We start from the raw sequence: 17,451 nt of genomic DNA on the forward strand, positions 1-17,451 counted from the left end.
CCGTGGCCATGCAGTATCACATAGGAAGACCAGGTGTGTCTTCTTTAAGCCCTGGGGATCAAATCTATCCCAGTTTTTCAGGATACAGTTCAAAGGAGTGAGGCTGGAATTGTTAGCTCCCATCTGTAAGAGAGAAAAAAAGCGACCAGCGCCAATTTTTCTACCGGAGGCGTCCCTCCCTGCTCTAGATGGGGGTGTAGACAGACGTTACACCAAAAGCTTTTCCTTCCTGGTCGGACTTAGTCTGTCCCTTACCGACGCAGGCGCCATACTCGTCCCTCCCGGTTCTACCACCGAGATGGGGTGGGGATGTACCAGGGGTAGACTTGATAGCATCCCTACTTGACGTCCAGCTCTTCACCCTTAACCTTGTTTGTCTCTGATGTCACCTGGGGTGAATCAGAGTAACCTTCCGGAATGCCTCTCAAGCTAAAACCGCTGTGGGAAACATTCATCACCTGAGTGCCTGTGCACGACCCTGAGCATTTCCTGACTACAATAAGACCGACGCGAACATAAAACTGAGATGTTCTTTCCAAGCATCACCACACCAGTATAACAGCCTCCTCTGATCCACTAAGAGCCGGCGTTACCCATCGCAGTCCCAATCTGCGTAACCTTTAACCTCAGAGATGTTCTGGGGGCTAGAGCTCCATCTAGCTTCCGAACTTTCGATTCCTAGCGAGGCTAGGCGCTTTCTTGAATACCAATCCAAGTTTGGGACCTAAGCCACAGTATACAGTAACAATATAGATCACAAGTCTCTTGAAAGTCTATGATCCGATAGATTAGGTTAGTACTTCTAATTCTCAAGGAGTTATGAAATGGTCAAAGAGACCGAAAAGTTTGACCGAGAAAGGAGAGTTCGGTCCACACGCTTTGCCCATTTCTGGTCGGTTCCCGAAGGAGACATTGAGTGCCTCTTGGCATTGGCAGGTCGGTATAACGCCCCAACAGGTTTCTGCCATAAGCCGTATGAGATCACTGTGGAACCGCAGAGCAGGGCCCCTTACTTGCTTTACGCAGGGCCTGCCATTCATTCACACAAGCACACGGTAGAGTTAGTAAAGCACAGCAGAAAACGTGTTCGCTAAGAGAACAAAGAACTAAAGCTCCAAGCATCCTTACCTTGTCCTGAAGGATCCCGGACGAGCCCCCAAGATGAAAGGTTGTTGTTGAATCACGCGAATACACCAGGATTCTTGGCTCCCGGAGGAGAAGAATTCAATCTGGGGCCAGAGACAAGGCTTGATCGCTCAGAGCTTTTGTGTAATAAAGTTTTATTAAAGTATAAAGGAGATAGAGAAAGCTTCTGACATAGGCATCAGAAGGGGGCAGAAAGAGTACCCCCTTGCTAGTCTTCAGCTGGATGTTATATAGTCACTAGCAGTCTGTTAATGAAAGAAAGGAATGTCTTAAAATTTAGAATGGCACCAAATGGTTTATCTTGGGCCATAAAATAATTAACTTGAATCTTAAAGAAGGACAGACCACCATACAAATAGTTTCATTTACATAGATTAGGGGAACAATATCTGAGTATAACATACTGGTTTGTCAAGTAGGTTTTGGGCCAAGAGGCGGAACCGACTTGGAGACAGAGTTTGGGGTAAAGGCGTAGTACATTAGCATAGCTTAAGACAAACATTTCCATAAGAAAAAGGCATTGGTTATCTCTAGTGTCATTATGGCAACACAGTATTTTAAGAGAAACCTCTCTTTAAATTTGTATAGAGAAGGAAAAAAATATTGTTAGTTTGTTTCCTCCTGCCGCTTAAGAGAGATAAAATGTCTGACACTTGCAGGCTATTTCCTCCATTTGGAGACCCCTGGCCTTCCTGCCTGTTACCCTCTCAGTTGGACCATGAAGAAGGCTGAGCACCAAAGAATTGATGCTTTCCAATTGTGATGCTGGAGAAGACTCTTGAGAGTCCCCTAGCTTGCAAGGAGATCAAACCAGTCAATCCTAAAGGAAATCAACCCTGAATGTTCTTTAGAAAGACTAATGCTAAAGCTGAAGCTCCAGCATTTTGGCCACCTGATGCAAAGAACAAACTTATTGGAAAAGACCCTGAGGCTGGAAAAGATTGAGGGCAGGAGGAAACGGGAGGACAGATGAAATGGTTGGCTAGCATCACTCAATCAATGGACGTGAATTTGAGCCATGAAAAAGATCAAATTTGAGTTAGCTGAACTGAGGTGGATGAGCCTAGAGCCTATTATAAATAGTGAAGTAAGTCAGAAACAGAAAAAAATATCATATATTGATCCATATATATGGAATCTAGAAAAATGGTACTGATGAAACTATTTGCAGGGCAGGATAGCCACACAGATGTAGAGAAAGGACTTGTGGGCAAAGCTGGGGAAGGAGAGCTTTAACAACTTCTTTATCCATTCACCTCTCGGTGAACATCTAGGTGGCTTCCATGTCCTGATTATTGTAAATAGTGATACAATGAACATTGGGGTATATGTGTCTTTTTGAGGTATTGTTTTCTCAGGGTGTGTGCCCAATAGTGGGATTGCTGGGCCATATAGTACTTTTATTCCTAGTTTTTTAAGGAATCTCCATACTGTTCTCCATAGTGGCTGTATCAATTTACATTTCCACCAACAGTGCAAGAGGATACCCTTTTCTTCACATCCTCTCCAACATTTAATGTTTGTCAATTTTGGTTGATGGCCATTCTGATTGGTGTGAGGTGATACCTCATTGTAGTTCTGATTTTTATTTCTCTCAGAATGAGCGATGTTGATCATCTTTGCACGTGTTTGTCAGCCATCTGTATGTTTTCTTTAGAGAAATGTCTGTTAGGGTCTTCCACTTTATATATATATATATATATATATATATATATATATATATATAAAATTTTACTTATTTATTTATTTTTGACTGTGCTGTCTCTCCCATGCTGTGCAAGCTTTTCTCTAGTTGTGGCAAACAGGGATTACTCTCTCATTGTGGTGGGCAGGCTTCCATTGCAGTGGGTTCTCCTGTTGCCAACCACAGGCTCTATGCACGCAAGCTTCAGTAGTTGCAGCACATTGGCTCAGTAGTCGAAGCTCCCAGGCTGTAGAGCACAGGCTTGATAATTGTGCTAAATGGGCTTAGTTGCTCCACAGCATGTGGGATCTTCCAAGATCAGGGATCGAACCCCTATCTCCTGCATTGGCAGGCAGACTCTTTACCACTGAGCCACCGGGGAAGTCCCTGACCATTTTCTAGTTAGGTTGCCTGTTGTTCTGATATTGAGCTACATGAGCTGCTTGTATATTTTGGAGATCAATCCTTTGTCAGCTGCTCTGTTTACAAATTTTTCTCTCATTTTGAGTGTTGTCTTGTCTTCTTGTTTATAGTTTCCTTGTTGTGCAAAAACTTTTAAGTTTAATTGGGTCCCACTTGTTTACTTTTGTTTTTATTTCCATTAGTCTAAGATATGAATGTAAAAAGATCTTGTTGCAATTTATGTCAAGCTGTCCTGCCTATGTTTTCCTCTAAGAGTTTTGTAGTTTCTGGTCTTACATTTAGGTCCTTAATCCATTTTGAGTTTATTTTTGTGTATGGTGTTAGGAAGTGCTCTAATTTCATTTTTTTACACATGGCTGTCCACTTTTCCCAGCACCACTTATTGAAGAGATGGTCTTTTCTCCATTGTATATTATTCCCTTCTGTGTCAAAGATAAGGTACCCATAAGTGGATGGATTTATCTCTGAGCTTTCTATCTTGTTCTATTGATCTGTATTTCTGGTTTCTTTGCCAATATGATACTGTCTTGAACTGTGGCTTTATAGTATAGTCTGAAGTAAAGAAGGTTGATTCCTCCAGCCTTTGTTTTTTTTTGTTTTTTTTTTTTTGTTTTTTTCCTTTCTCAGTAATGCTTTGGCTAATCAGGGTCTTTTGTGTTTCCATACAACTTGTAACATTTTTCATTCTAGTTCTGTGAAAAACACCATTGGTAATTTGATAGGGATTTTGGATGTCACAAACAAAACTTATTGCACAAAAGAAGATGCATACAAATACCTAGTATATTAATTATTTTAGAGGAAGTTCAAAAGCAAGCCAATGTAATATATGATAATAGAACTTAGAAAGCAGCTACTTTTGATTGAATCTTGGCAGAGGTTAAAATAAAGTTATTTTGATTGTTGGTGGTTATATGGTTGTCTATATTTATAAAGAGTAGTTGACCAGTAAAGCTCAATTTTTTGCCCTGATAGTAATGTGCTATATACCAATATATTGTTAAAAGTGAAACAGAAATTTCCAGAAAAATAAAAACAAGGTGAATTCATCACCAGTATACCAACACTAAAAGAAAAAAAAAAAATAAAGTGTCCTTTATAACTAATAAAAATGATATGTATTCTTGAAAGTTCTGTAATTAATAAAGCATAAAAGATAAAATAGATTAAAAAGTCAAATACACATTTTCTGTGATAATAATAAACCTTACAGTATTTAAATACAGAGAGAATTTTTAAAACAAGAAAAATTTCTGGGGAAAAGTAATATTTCCTGGCATAACAGTTAAAAAGATTAAGGGTTTTCTTTTCAGTAAATTTCCTTTATCTGAAAATAAAGAATAGTAAGAGTCCTGTAATAATCCATTGTTTTCTTATCACTTCATACTCTTTAAGTGTGGGCAAGTTAGACCCACATCTTTTAAGTCCTTGAAGGAATTAATCCAGTTTAGAAGATACCAATCCAGGCTTTAACCTTTGAAAAGAAAAAAATCCTCAGTGTATATACCCAGCAGTGGGATTGCTGGATCATAAGGCAGTTCTATTTCCAGTTTTTTAAGGAATCTCCACACTGTTCTCCATAGTGGCTGTACTAGTTTGCATTCCCACCAACAGTGTAAGAGGGTTCCCTTTTCTCCACACCCTCTCCAGCATTTATTGCTTGTAGAGTTTTGGATCGCACTGGGATGACCCAGAGGGATGGTATGGGGAGGAAGGAGGGAGGAGGGTTCAGGATGGGGAACACATGTATACCTGTGGTGGATTCATTTTGATATATGGCAAAACCAATACAATATTGTAAAGTTAAAAAATAAAAGAAAAGAAAAAAATCCAAATTCGATCCAAACATCAACTACCCTCTCCTTACAAATGAGGCTGATGGATGTGTCATCTACCTTGACTGTGGCAATGATTTCACAGATGTATGCATAAGTGCAAACTCGTCAAATTGTGTATGTTAAATGTGCACACTTTTGTACATCAATTATACCTCTCAATAAACCTGCTGAAAAAACATAAGCAGAATTGAAACTTGGGAAGAATTTGTAATCTTCTTTACACTTTTAATGCACTAGTGCTAAATAATTTTATTTCACAAATTAACATCCTAGAAATATTTTCTAAGAAATCTGTAGCTATAAGTTGTAAGAATCTATACACTGGAAGAATATTTAATCATCTAAACTTGGGACATCAACGTTATGGAGGTTGTTTTTTTTTTTAACTAATTTATTTATGTTAATTGGAAGCTAATTACAATATTGTAGTGGTTTTTGCCATACATTGACATGAATCGGTCATGGGTGTACATGTGTCCCCCATCCTGAACCCTCCTCCCACCTCCCTCCCCATCCCATCCCTCAGGGTCATCACTAGAGTATCTATACTGTCATTTGATCTTAGAGGATGTGTATTAGATATAATATCGAAATACTAGGCATTGGAAAGATATTAGGACACAAATTTTAATTGATGGGTTTAGAGTGGCCTTGGCAATTTATTTAGTACCCTTATTGGGAGTAAATTCTAATATATCCACCATAGACCCAGAAAAATATTCAAAGGAACTGATGATGTGAAAATAAAATGGTAAAGATGGAAGTTGTTCAGTCTTAAAGAGAACTGATTTTCTCTCTTGAGGGGTATAATCATATGATTTGTTAACCATTGGCTTAATATGAAGCCAATTTGATTAAGAAAAATAGTTACTGGAAATGTGGTAAATATTAAGAAGAAATAATGGTCTCTACTCTCCATATTCTCCCTAAGTGTAGGTTCTTCCTATTATATAATAATTTTCAGAAGTTAAAAAATACATGAGTCATACAATTATTCAATGAATACATGTACAATATTTTATTTAACTAATTTAAAATAATTTAAACAATCATATGGCTACTGTTTCAGAGGAGAAATCAAGGAACAGCATATAATCAAAAGACTGCTATTTGGTATCTATTAGAAACTGAACAGAATTTAATTGCTATTAAACAGTGCCATAACTATTTAATGTTATTTAAATGTTAAATAGCGCAATACAGTTTATGTATCACTTCACAGTGTCTGAACTTGAAGGAGAGAGTAATTTCATTTTCCTGATAATTAAATGATTTTAGATTAATATATTTACAATTAGATTGTAAAGAAAGGCAGACACTTTCTTATTTTATTGCTAAGATTTGGACATTTCTTCCAATCATTTATTTGTGCAATTTCTGGATTTCTGCATATTCTGCCTGAGATGGGTGGATTTTGAACAAGGATATGATATACCCTCCGTGGAGGAGGGCATGGCAACTCACTCCAGTATTATTGACTGGAGAATCTCCTTGGACAGAGGAGCCTGGCAGGCTACAATCCATCAGGTCACAAAGAGTCGACAAGACTGATCAATTAAGTACAGCACATGATGTACACTGATGCTGGGAAAGATTGAAGGCAAGAGGAGACAACAAAGGATGAGATGGCTGGATGGCATCACAGACTCAACAGATGTGAGTTTGAACAAACTTCAGGAGATAGTGAAGGACATGGAAGCTTGGCGTGCTGCAGTCCATGGGGTCGCAAAATGGCAGGCAGACATGATTTAGTGAGTGAACAACATGATATATTACATCATCCTATTCCATTTCTTCTTTACATTGTCTTTTCTACAGACATATTTCAGACTCTTCAAAGTCATTTAAACGGTCTGTCCCAAGTAGTAGAGTGGAATTAGATTTCTAGCACTGTCTATCTAGGGATATAGAAAACTCACTAACTTGAGATTTTCTTACTGGAATATTCAAAGCCATCTTTTCAAAACTTATAGAATAAAACTGGTATTTTAATCTTCATTTAATTGCTTACTTTCTCTCTCTAGTTGACTCAGAACTCAAATAAGAAATAAGGGTGAAATTCATCAGATCCCATAACCCCAGCAGTACCAAAGAGAGACCCAAATGATTTCACGATAAACATGTTGTATTACACACCAGAAGCAAAATGTGACAAAACACTTCAGAATTCTAAAATGTAGGTGGGTTTGCCTCAGGAATTCCTCTTCTGATAATATTTAGCTAAGGAAATAAGGATGCTTATATAAAATATTTAATACTATATTTATTGTAGTTAAATATGAGAAGCTATATTAAATAATGGTTTATCCATTAAAAGAGTATGATACAGAAAAATTGTGATGCAAATATATGTTTTACCATGGAAATAATTACAGATATTGATTAGAAACTGACTTTATGTATACAGCTTATCATATATATAAAATATACGTATATAAATATTTCCCCATGAAAACACAGACAGAAAGCAAGTTTGATGTGTTTTCTTAATGCCTTATTATATGAGTTGAAGAGTACCCAGAAATATCTTTTCATCAGAACATTATTGTCTTACACTTAGAATGTATCTAATAAAACTTGTGCATGTTATTGTCTCCAAAGACCCAATTCCCACTGCTGCCTCTGTTACATATTTTGCCAAAATTCAGTGCATATTAGATTCATTAGTCACTTTTGAGCTTTAGTCACACTTTATTTATCCACACAGAGGAAACCTGAACCTCCATGAAAGTCTAAAATAATAAAACATTCATCTTACTTCACTGTGTAAAAACTATCTTTGCCAAGAGATATCAGAAATTATAGTTTCAAAATCTACATATGTATTTCCCAGACATTAAAAATAAATGACTTTTTATTTCAGCTTTGAGACATAAAAATTGTTTCCTAGATTTAAATTGGAATAGAATCCTTAATGAGAGTTTGTTGACAACTCAGAGAGTACTATCCACTGCAAAATACGGTGAACTTGTATGTCCTCATGAGAGGGGCATTTGTGCATGTATTTAAGACCACTTATAATTTTAGTTTCATCTTGGGGACAAGGAAGATTACACAGTCAACTAAAGCCATGGTTACCTTCCACTAGAGTAAGTATGTTCTTCTTTGGTAGTATCAGTTTTTTTTCTTCATTCAACATACTAGTTCCTTAGTTTCTGCAAAATATCAGACTTATCTATTTAAATAAACATCAGAGATGACAATGAATTAATTTGGATATCTCCAAAAAGAAAATAGTTATTTCTAGTGTTTTTGAATTAATGGACATGAGTTTGAGTAAACTCTGGGAATTGGTGATGGACAGGGAGACCTGGTGGGCTGCAGTCCGTGGGGTCGCAAAGAATCGGACACGACTGAATGAACTGAATGTTTTTTAGTATCAGAAGAATGAAATATGAAGGGATTATACTCACTGGAAATATTAATTACATACATCATAGAGATGGGTTACTTATCTGTTCCCTCTTTTTTATCAGTATCTACAGCAGAACCAGCCAAATCATAAGTCTCAATAAATATGTTTCAAATCAATTCATGAGTGCTCATAAGAACTAGGGTGATAAACAGAAGTGACCTATCCTACTATGTCACTCTAATGAATCAATACGCATTTATGCCCGTATGTAACTATAAGATACTTAAAATGCCAAATTCCCAGCAATGTTGTGATTAGTGATCAAATTATAGTGAGCTAACTATAAAAGCAAATGATCCTTGAAATATATTAAAAAGAAAATGCACATGAACAAAAGTGATTTATCAGAGCACTCACTTAACACCTGGATCACAGAAGATAAGAATCAGTAACTAGAAAGGCAGGAGAGTTTGGGAATCCTGAACTATGGTCTGAGTTAGGACGCCACAGTGAAACACTGAAAGCTTTAGAATTTTCTCAGCTTAGTTCAGAGTGTCATTTCCTTTATGATACTATCTAAAAGTTTACCTGATTGCTAGCTAGTTATTTCTCCTCTCAAGCCAAGATTAGTGCCTCTTTTCTATAGAGATGCTTATTAACCATAGGTGATTTCCTATCTATTGCAGTCTGATGATGTTATTTGTTACTGTCTTGGTAGAAATAACAAGCCTTCATTCACTAGGCCTTAACAGAACACATCTCTAGGTTCTTGTAGAATAGACTGCAAAATAAGTGAAATGATTCACATAACAAATGAATTAATCTTTCCATGTGAAGTCCTTTTATTCCTTAGAAGGAAGGGGGGAAATGGCATAAACTCCACATTTACAAAAGAAAACTGCTGCCCAAATAATTACTCAATGATAGCTGAGAAAGAAATGTGGAATATCTATTGCCTTGTGTTCAAAATTTTAGGTCTCTGGAATCTGCCCTTAGTACTTCTCCACAGAGCACTGAACAGGTTGACAGAGGCATGGAAGTCCACCAACTTTATAACTTTATACAGAACACAGGAAAGGAACACAAGAGCTCTATGGATTAATGTCATCATGGTGGTTTAGTTGCTAAGTCATATCCAGCTTTTGCGACCCCATGGACTGTAGTCCACCAGGCTCCTCTGTCCATGGGATTTCCCAACAGGAATGATGGAGTGGGTTGCCATTTCCTTCTCCAGGGGATATTCCCAACTCAGGGATCAAAACTAGTCTCCTGCATTACAGACAGATTCTTTACAAACTGAGCTACCAGGGAAGCCCCTAATGTCATCATACATCAATATAAGTAACAGTTAGCATAAGTTATGGAGCAAAAAGAAAATGAGAAGAAGGAAGAAAATGAAGTAGAGAAAAAGTAGGGGAAGTGACTTTAACTCACCATCTACCGGTCACTCTGCATGGATTATCTCAATCAATATGCACAATAACTCCATATACTTGGCATCATGGGGGAAACAGGCTAAAGAGAAAAGGGGAAATAAAAACACTGCATCTCACTCCACAAGCTGTGTAAAAACCACAGGAAGTAAACTTCCTCCCCCTACACATCAGTCCACAGGAAAGCAACAGAGAGTCACTCGTATCTGCTTAATAGTAAAGGCAGTCTCAAAAGATCAGTTGAATTTTACCAATTAGGCTCATAGAAAAATTTAAAAATCTTCTTAAAGGTCGCTCTAAAAACCCACTAAATCATTTTAAAGAAAAATACTTTATGTTTGATGTTTAAGGCAAATATAATATTCATTTGTTTACTCAAATATTTATTACCTTAAAACAACCTAAATGCTATGCATTTGAAATTCAAAATCCAAGCATATGTTCTGTATCTTCCTCTTCAGAAACCTTAGCTAGAGCCTAAATGAATTAACTTCCATGAGCTTTAAGGAAATATCTAGTATGGGGTAACTTCAGATCATTATTTTCACAACACTTAGGAGAGAATTATCACATTTTGGGCTTTTGAAAAGTGATTCTGATTGTGTTGCTTTTAAAATCTTGAACAGAAGTAATGATATATGCTGAGCATATGTTAATATACTTTTGCAATATTTCAGCTATGAGATAAAGATACCCATGTTATAATTGTCATGGGAGAAACAAGCTAAAAGGAAACAGTGTGTAAGAAATGCAAGGAAAAATCTAAGGAATCACAAGACTTGATAATAAACTGAAGATGAGAGTAAAGAAAAAGGAAGATTTAAGAATGTCTTTACATAGCTAGGGATTTACAGAGAAGGAAACACTTCTCTGTGATGCTTAAATGAGTGCCATATTTAAAATCTTGAAATGGACACCTCTAGAGGTCACTTAAAAGGAAATAATGAAGAAATGAAATAGGAATGCTTAATATAGTAGATAGTAATGAGTGTTCCCCATGTTCCGGTCACAGCTATAGATATTGTAGATATTGTATGTATTATCTACATTTATCAGTACAATCCTAAAATGTATACATTATTTTCATCTCAATTTGCACTTGAAAAAAGCACAAGATACAGAAGTCAATTGTCCAAGGAAAAGTCTAAATTCAAACCCTCTGTGTGTGATCTATATGTCTAAGAATAAGTTTAATGTTGAAGTCCGAATACTGTAGGAAGCATTTTCCCTGCATATATAAATTTGGGAATTATCAACCAAAGGAAGTCACTTTATTTATGAGAATCTCTTCAAGAGAGAACAGAGTGAAAGAACAGATTTCCTAGAAAAGAAATTGCAGGTCAATCCATTAACAGAATGGTTATCAAAAGAGAAGTCACCACCAAGGAGAATGGAAAACAGATCAGAATGGTAAAAAAGAAACAGGAAAATATGAGATACAGGAAATTATGCCATCATCACTTTTGCAAGTTGGCAGTTTATTCTCTTACATGTAGCTAAGAGTTTGAGTGAAATGAAGACTGAATTGTGTTTAATGAGTGAAACGAGACAGACTAGTGGTGACCTTGTGAGGAATAGTTTAATTAGTGCAAAAATCAGGTGAGTTGATATATCAATGGTTAAAAAGACAAGAGGAAACAATTATCATATAGATGGAAGGTAAATGTAGAAGTATCATTAAGAATGTCAAAGTTTTGAAAGGTTGTTGTTGAATCACGCGAATACACCGGGATTCTTGGCCCCCGGAGGAGAAGAATTCAATCCGGGGCCAGAGACGAGGCTTGATCGCTCAGAGCTTTTGTGTAATAAAGTTTTATTAAAGTATAAAGGAGATAGAGAAAGCTTCTGACATAGGCATCAGAAGGGGGCAGAAAGAGTACCCGCTTGCTAGTGTTAACAATGAAGTTATATAAGCCAAAGAATGTCTGGAGGTTGCAAAGACCTCATCAGACCCACTCCCATAATTTACATCTTAAGGTAACACTGTCCTCAGGCAAGATACATCCTTGTAAAGACCAGGTCTACTCCCATAATTAACATTTTAAGATAACAAAAGGTTGAATCCAAAGACTGTCCTTAGGCAGGATACATTATTGTTATATAATCTTAAGGAATGTAGAGAAAGACAAAAAAGTTTGTCCTTTCTTCCTCCTTGAGAATTCCAGACCCCTCTCTCCTTGGGGACCCCTAGACTCCCTATCAACTTGCCTGGGAACTGACTCTCTCAGTTTTGTTAAACTGGATATTGCTAAATGTCATTCATAATAATGGGATTGAGTGTATTTCAAGCTGAAATAAGGTTGACCAAAAACATATTAAAAGTCATGGATATGGTTTTTCAGGTCTATGAATATACTTTAACATTCCCTCCTTTCTCTGTAATAAATTTTGAAGCAAAACATTAATAAAAAAAATACACATGGTGGGCAGATTTCATTGTCAAATGTGTTTAGAAAGAAATAATAGAATTCAGTTTATAATTTTAATATCAAAAATTGCTCTTAATGAGACCCCTTTGATGGAAAAAGTGAATGTTCTCATGAGCTAAGCCTTCCCTGGTAGCTCAGATGGTAAAAAATCCTCCTGTAATGTAGGAGACCTGGGTTCTATCCCTGAGTTGGGAAGATCCCCTGACGGAGGGCATGGCAACCCATTTCAGTATTCTTGCCTGGAGAATCCCCATAGACAGAGGAACCTGGCTGGCTACAGTCCATGGGATCACAAAGAGTTGGACACAAATGAACGACCAAACACAGAACAGCACAGAGAATATGAAACTGTAGAATCTAGTTAGAAGGCTTTAATGTTTTCATTGGCAAGGGAATCAGAAATAAAGTAAGCCACTCAATGATACAGTTCCAGAATACAGTTTGCAAATTGGGGAGAAATTTTTGTTGCACAAGCATATCCTAGGAAGCATGAAAATACATAATATATTTTAATCAAACAGTAGCTGTAAAGCACAGTCAAAGGTAAATATTGCAAATATACTTTGAAATAAATTTTCTATGAAGAAAAACTCTTAGTGTTTGGATTGTAACACATTTAAATAAATTTTTCAGAAAATACATCCAGTAAAAAAGTTTTAAACATGCCTTGAAGAGGCTGGACTGGATAAGCTGAAACAGGATAAACTATCCTGTGATAAGTAATTCATTGCCAGTATAATAGCTAACACACATGTAAGCTTTAATGCTAGGATTTTCTTAAAGACCACTGTTTTGCCTTTTTTTTTTTTTTTGAAACGGGTGTTAACTTCTTGCTAGAAGCATATATGGAGATAGGACATTCAGGAAAACAGACTTGTTGATCCTCAAACAATATATTGATAGAGGCATTTTTTCTCATTGATATTTATGTTGAATAACCAATTAGCAGCTAAGTGTACATTCATTAGAAGCAGTAGTGTGAAATAACACAATTTAAAAATGAATATGCAGTTTATGTGACACAAAGAGGTGATGAAACATTGTCATGTGCTATGTGCTTGCTTCTCCAATGACCAGTTGTATCAGAGTCACTCTCAGATTTACTTCTCTTGACATCAGAAACCAGCCAGGAAGCTGGAGTTCCTCATGCAAAGTCTTTATTTTTTCAAGCAGATTAGGCAAGAGATAACCATCACAGATGAAAAACCAAACCTCAATAACAACCTTCATCTTGCTGGGGTTGACAGATGACATTCGACTGAAAATTTTGCTTTTCATTTTTCTATTTCTGTCCTATACTTTGAGTGTATCTGGAAACTTAAACATCATCACCCTCAGTCTGATTGATTCACACCTTAAAACACCTATGTATCTATTCCTCCAAAATTTCTCCTTCTTAGAGATTTCATTCACAACTGCTTGTGTTCCCAGATTCCTGTACAGCATATCATCTGGGGATAAGTCCATCACCTATGTTGCTTGTGCCAGTCAACTGTTGTTTATAGACCTATTTGCAGTGACAGAATTTTTCCTCCTGGCCATCATGTCCTACGATCGCTATGTGGCCATCTGCAAACCCCTACATTACACAACCATCATTAGCAGTAGAGTCTGCAAGAACTTCATCCTTTTCTGTTGGGGGGCAACACTGATCATCATACTCCCACCAATTATGCTGGGCTTAGAACTAGAATTCTGTGACTCCAATATCATTGATCACTTTTGCTGTGATGCTTCTCCTATCCTGAAGATCTCTTGCTCAGACACATGGCTGATAGAGCAGATGGTTATTGTGTGTGCTGTGTTGACCTTCATCATCACCCTCGTGTGTGTAGTTCTTTCCTACATTTATATCATTAGTACTAATCTAAGGTCTCCCTCTGCCCTTCAAAGGAAGAAAGCCTTCCCCACTTGTTCTTCCCACATGATTGTTTTTTCCATCACTTATGGTAGCTGCATCTTCATTTATGTCAAACCTTCTGCCAAGGGTGAAGTAGCTGTTAACAAAGGAATTTTGCTCCTTATTACTTCTATTTCACCCATGTTGAATCCCTTTATTTACACACTGAGAAACAAGCAAGTGAAGCAAGCATTTCTTCACTCAATTAAAAGCATTGCATTCTGCTCAAAGATATAGAGAAAAAAAATGAGTCAATGAATCCAGTTAAAAGGAAGGATGAACAGGCACAAAATCTGAAGCTGCTGATACTATTTGTCTCTATACAATTTATTCTCAGTCATATTGACATTCTCACTTCTCTTTAAACTTGCTTACTGTGAACCTTGTCTATTCCATCATTTACTCTTCATTAAAACTAAACGTTGGACCTTCCCTGGTGGCCCAGTGGTTATGACTATGCTTTCACTGCAGGAGCACTCATTCCATCGTTGATCTGGAAACTAAGATTCTACATGCCACTGGGCATGACCAAAAAAAAGAAAAGAAAGAAAGAAACAAGAATCAACAACAAAAACTATACTCCGAGGATGTTTACTTTAATCTGGCAGAAATTGCTATTTCCAAACAGGTTGGTTGTTATCCCTGGAAACACAACACACCACATTTTCTCCCATTTTAATATACTGTCGGGTATGGCTATGTAGGCCACTTTATAACTAACAGAGGGGTGTGGAAATATGTGGTTCATTTTTAGAACTTGCCTACGTGCTGTGTGTGCTCAGTCACTTAAGTCATGCCAGACTCTTTGTGACCCCATGGACTGTAGCTCGCCAGGTTCCTCTGTCCATGGGATTCTCCAGGCAAGAATCCTGCAGTGGGTTGCCAAGCCCTCCTCCAGAAAATCTTCCCAACCCAAGGATTGAACCCTCATCTCTTATGTCTTCTACATTGGCAGGCAGGTTCTTTACCACTAGCGTCACCTGAGAAGCCCAGACCTGACCTATAATTATGCCCAATATGTCATCCACCCCACCCTTTTTTCCTCTCCTATCTGCTAGATGCCCATGTTTAAAGTGACTTGTAAGCTTCACATGGATGATGAATGAGACTGGTTTTCCGTGTTAGCTATAGTCTTCACCCACAGGATAGGCAGTGACAGAAGCTTGGTGATGCTTCTCCTCTGGCCCATGTGCAAGGAGGTGTCATCACATTTGAAAGGTAAAGTGTCGCAGAAATATTCCCGCCACTTAGCATGTGAATGCATACTAAGTCACCAGTCGTGTCTGACTCTTTGTGACCCCACGGATTGTAGCCTACCAGGCTCCTCTGTCCATGAGATTCTCCAGGCAAGAATACTGAAGTGGGTTGTCATGCTCTCCTCCAGGCGATCTTCCTGACCCAGGTATCAAACCTTGGTCTTCTGCATTGCAGGCAGATTCTTTACCATCTGAGTCACCAGGGAAGCCCATCATCACAAGTACATGAAGGTAAATTCAATGGTATGGATATTATAGTTTAACAATTGGCAGCCTCCTCCTCAGATTCAGACGCACATAGATTCAAATTTGGCCCAGCACAAACATATGAGGAAAAATCATACTAAAAATACTATATGCTAAGTTGAAAAGCTGCAATACTACCCATCCTATTTTTTATCTTCTGGTCCTATAAATCTTTCCACTGAAGTACTTGTATTACCTCCTCTAATTTCACTGTAAGTAGGCAATTTTTAAATAAAATTCTAGCCTTTCAATATTCATCAACCACTTATTTTGAATAACCAGTGTTTAAATTGCCCTTTCCAATTTTTAGTGAGTCCACTGGGATGAAGACATTATAGACTATAACATGTCTATGCAATATTTTGCTTTTCTCGCTACTTTATGTACATTGGTAATTATGGTACACTGAATTATATTATTTAATGAGGAAATATATTCAAGAAACCCTCAAGGGTATGTGCAAATAGATGTTGGTCCTCAGCCAATCTCTTTTTAGGTTCTATAAAATTAACTGAAGGACTAAACTTAGCCCTGTACACAAAATTTGCAGTCACAATCTTCCAGGCTAGAATAAATTCAGTAAGTCTGAATGACCTTTTTAAGATGTGTGTGTGGAGCCAAAGTGACTTCTCACACCCTACAATTTATATTTTACCATTAATTATTTACTGAATCCTAATAACATCATTTTTTCATGTTATTCTCCAAAAGCTGTCTGAACTGCTTACTGATTTATCCAATTATTACGTCCAAGTCCATCTTTTCACTTCTTCCTTTTTACTTCTCTTTTGGATAACATAAATCTTCCTTTTTTTTTCCCATCATAGGTATTTTTACCCTATGAGATAACTGAACTAGTCATACAATATTCAGTCTCCTGAATATTAATTTAGTTTTCTGACACTAAATTGATAAAAAGATTCCCATGACTGGGAACCTCATCTATTACACCAACTGCCATGGTCTGAACAATACTAACTTAGATCTTTCTTGTCATCCTACCTAAAGTTGTCTGCATTTCTAATACCCCATATCAAAAGGACTATTTTAATTGTGAGTCAAAGAGGGAATAGAAGAATTATCCCTCTCAGGGTCTGAATAATCTCTGCTATTAACCATTTAATAACTTCACCAATATAACCTCATACTGCTCTGCTCACAAATCTTTGAAGTAACTTGGATCATTAACCTAAACAATTCCTTCTATTTCAGCCATACCTATAATTAATGAAGTAATCCCTTTTTGTTCATTCCAAGAATTCACACTAGTAAAGATTTATTAAGCTTTCACTGTTATTTATTCATAAAACATTTTAAATCATTAAAAGAATAGTTTTGGAGGGAATTCCCTGGAAGTCCAGTGATTAGGACTCCATGCTTCCACTGTAGAGGGCACAGGTTCCATTCCTGTTCAGGGAACTAACATCCCACATGCCACTCACTGCAGCAAAAAAAAAAAAAAAAAGAATAGCTTTGGAATCTTTAGTCATCTGATGATTACCTCAGACTATTTGTTATCCAGGTTAATGAATGGTCTTAACTGAGTTCACTTGAAAATATATAATTTTTTTTCAGATGACCATGTGAGCACGTGAAGGCTTTGCCAGAAATGGTACTCAGTCTCTTCAGTCATGTCCGACTCTTGCAAACCCATGTACTGTAGCCCACCAGAATTCTTTGTAATTGGAATTCTCCAGGCAAAAACACTGGAGTGGGTTGCCATTTCCTTCTCCAGAGGACC

At 37.1% G+C, this 17,451-nt stretch overlaps 1 protein-coding gene across 1 annotated transcript; it reads left to right on the forward strand.

The window, feature by feature from the left end:
• The first annotated feature begins 13,506 nt into the window (after positions 1 to 13,506).
• Positions 13,507 to 14,445, forward strand: LOC102409264 (olfactory receptor 6C2-like). Its single transcript, XM_006076898.4, has one exon. The coding sequence runs from the start codon at positions 13,507 to 13,509 to the stop codon at positions 14,443 to 14,445; it is 939 nt and encodes a 312-aa protein (XP_006076960.4).
• The last annotated feature ends 3,006 nt before the right edge of the window (positions 14,446 to 17,451 follow it).

This window comes from Bubalus bubalis, chromosome 4, assembly GCF_019923935.1.
Source record: "Bubalus bubalis isolate 160015118507 breed Murrah chromosome 4, NDDB_SH_1, whole genome shotgun sequence".
Taxonomy (NCBI): Eukaryota; Metazoa; Chordata; class Mammalia; order Artiodactyla; family Bovidae; genus Bubalus; species Bubalus bubalis.

Coding starts and splice junctions, on each gene's coding strand:
- LOC102409264 (XM_006076898.4), top strand. CDS start 13,507: ATGAAAAACCAAACCTCAATAACAACCTTCATCTTGCTGGGGTTGACA.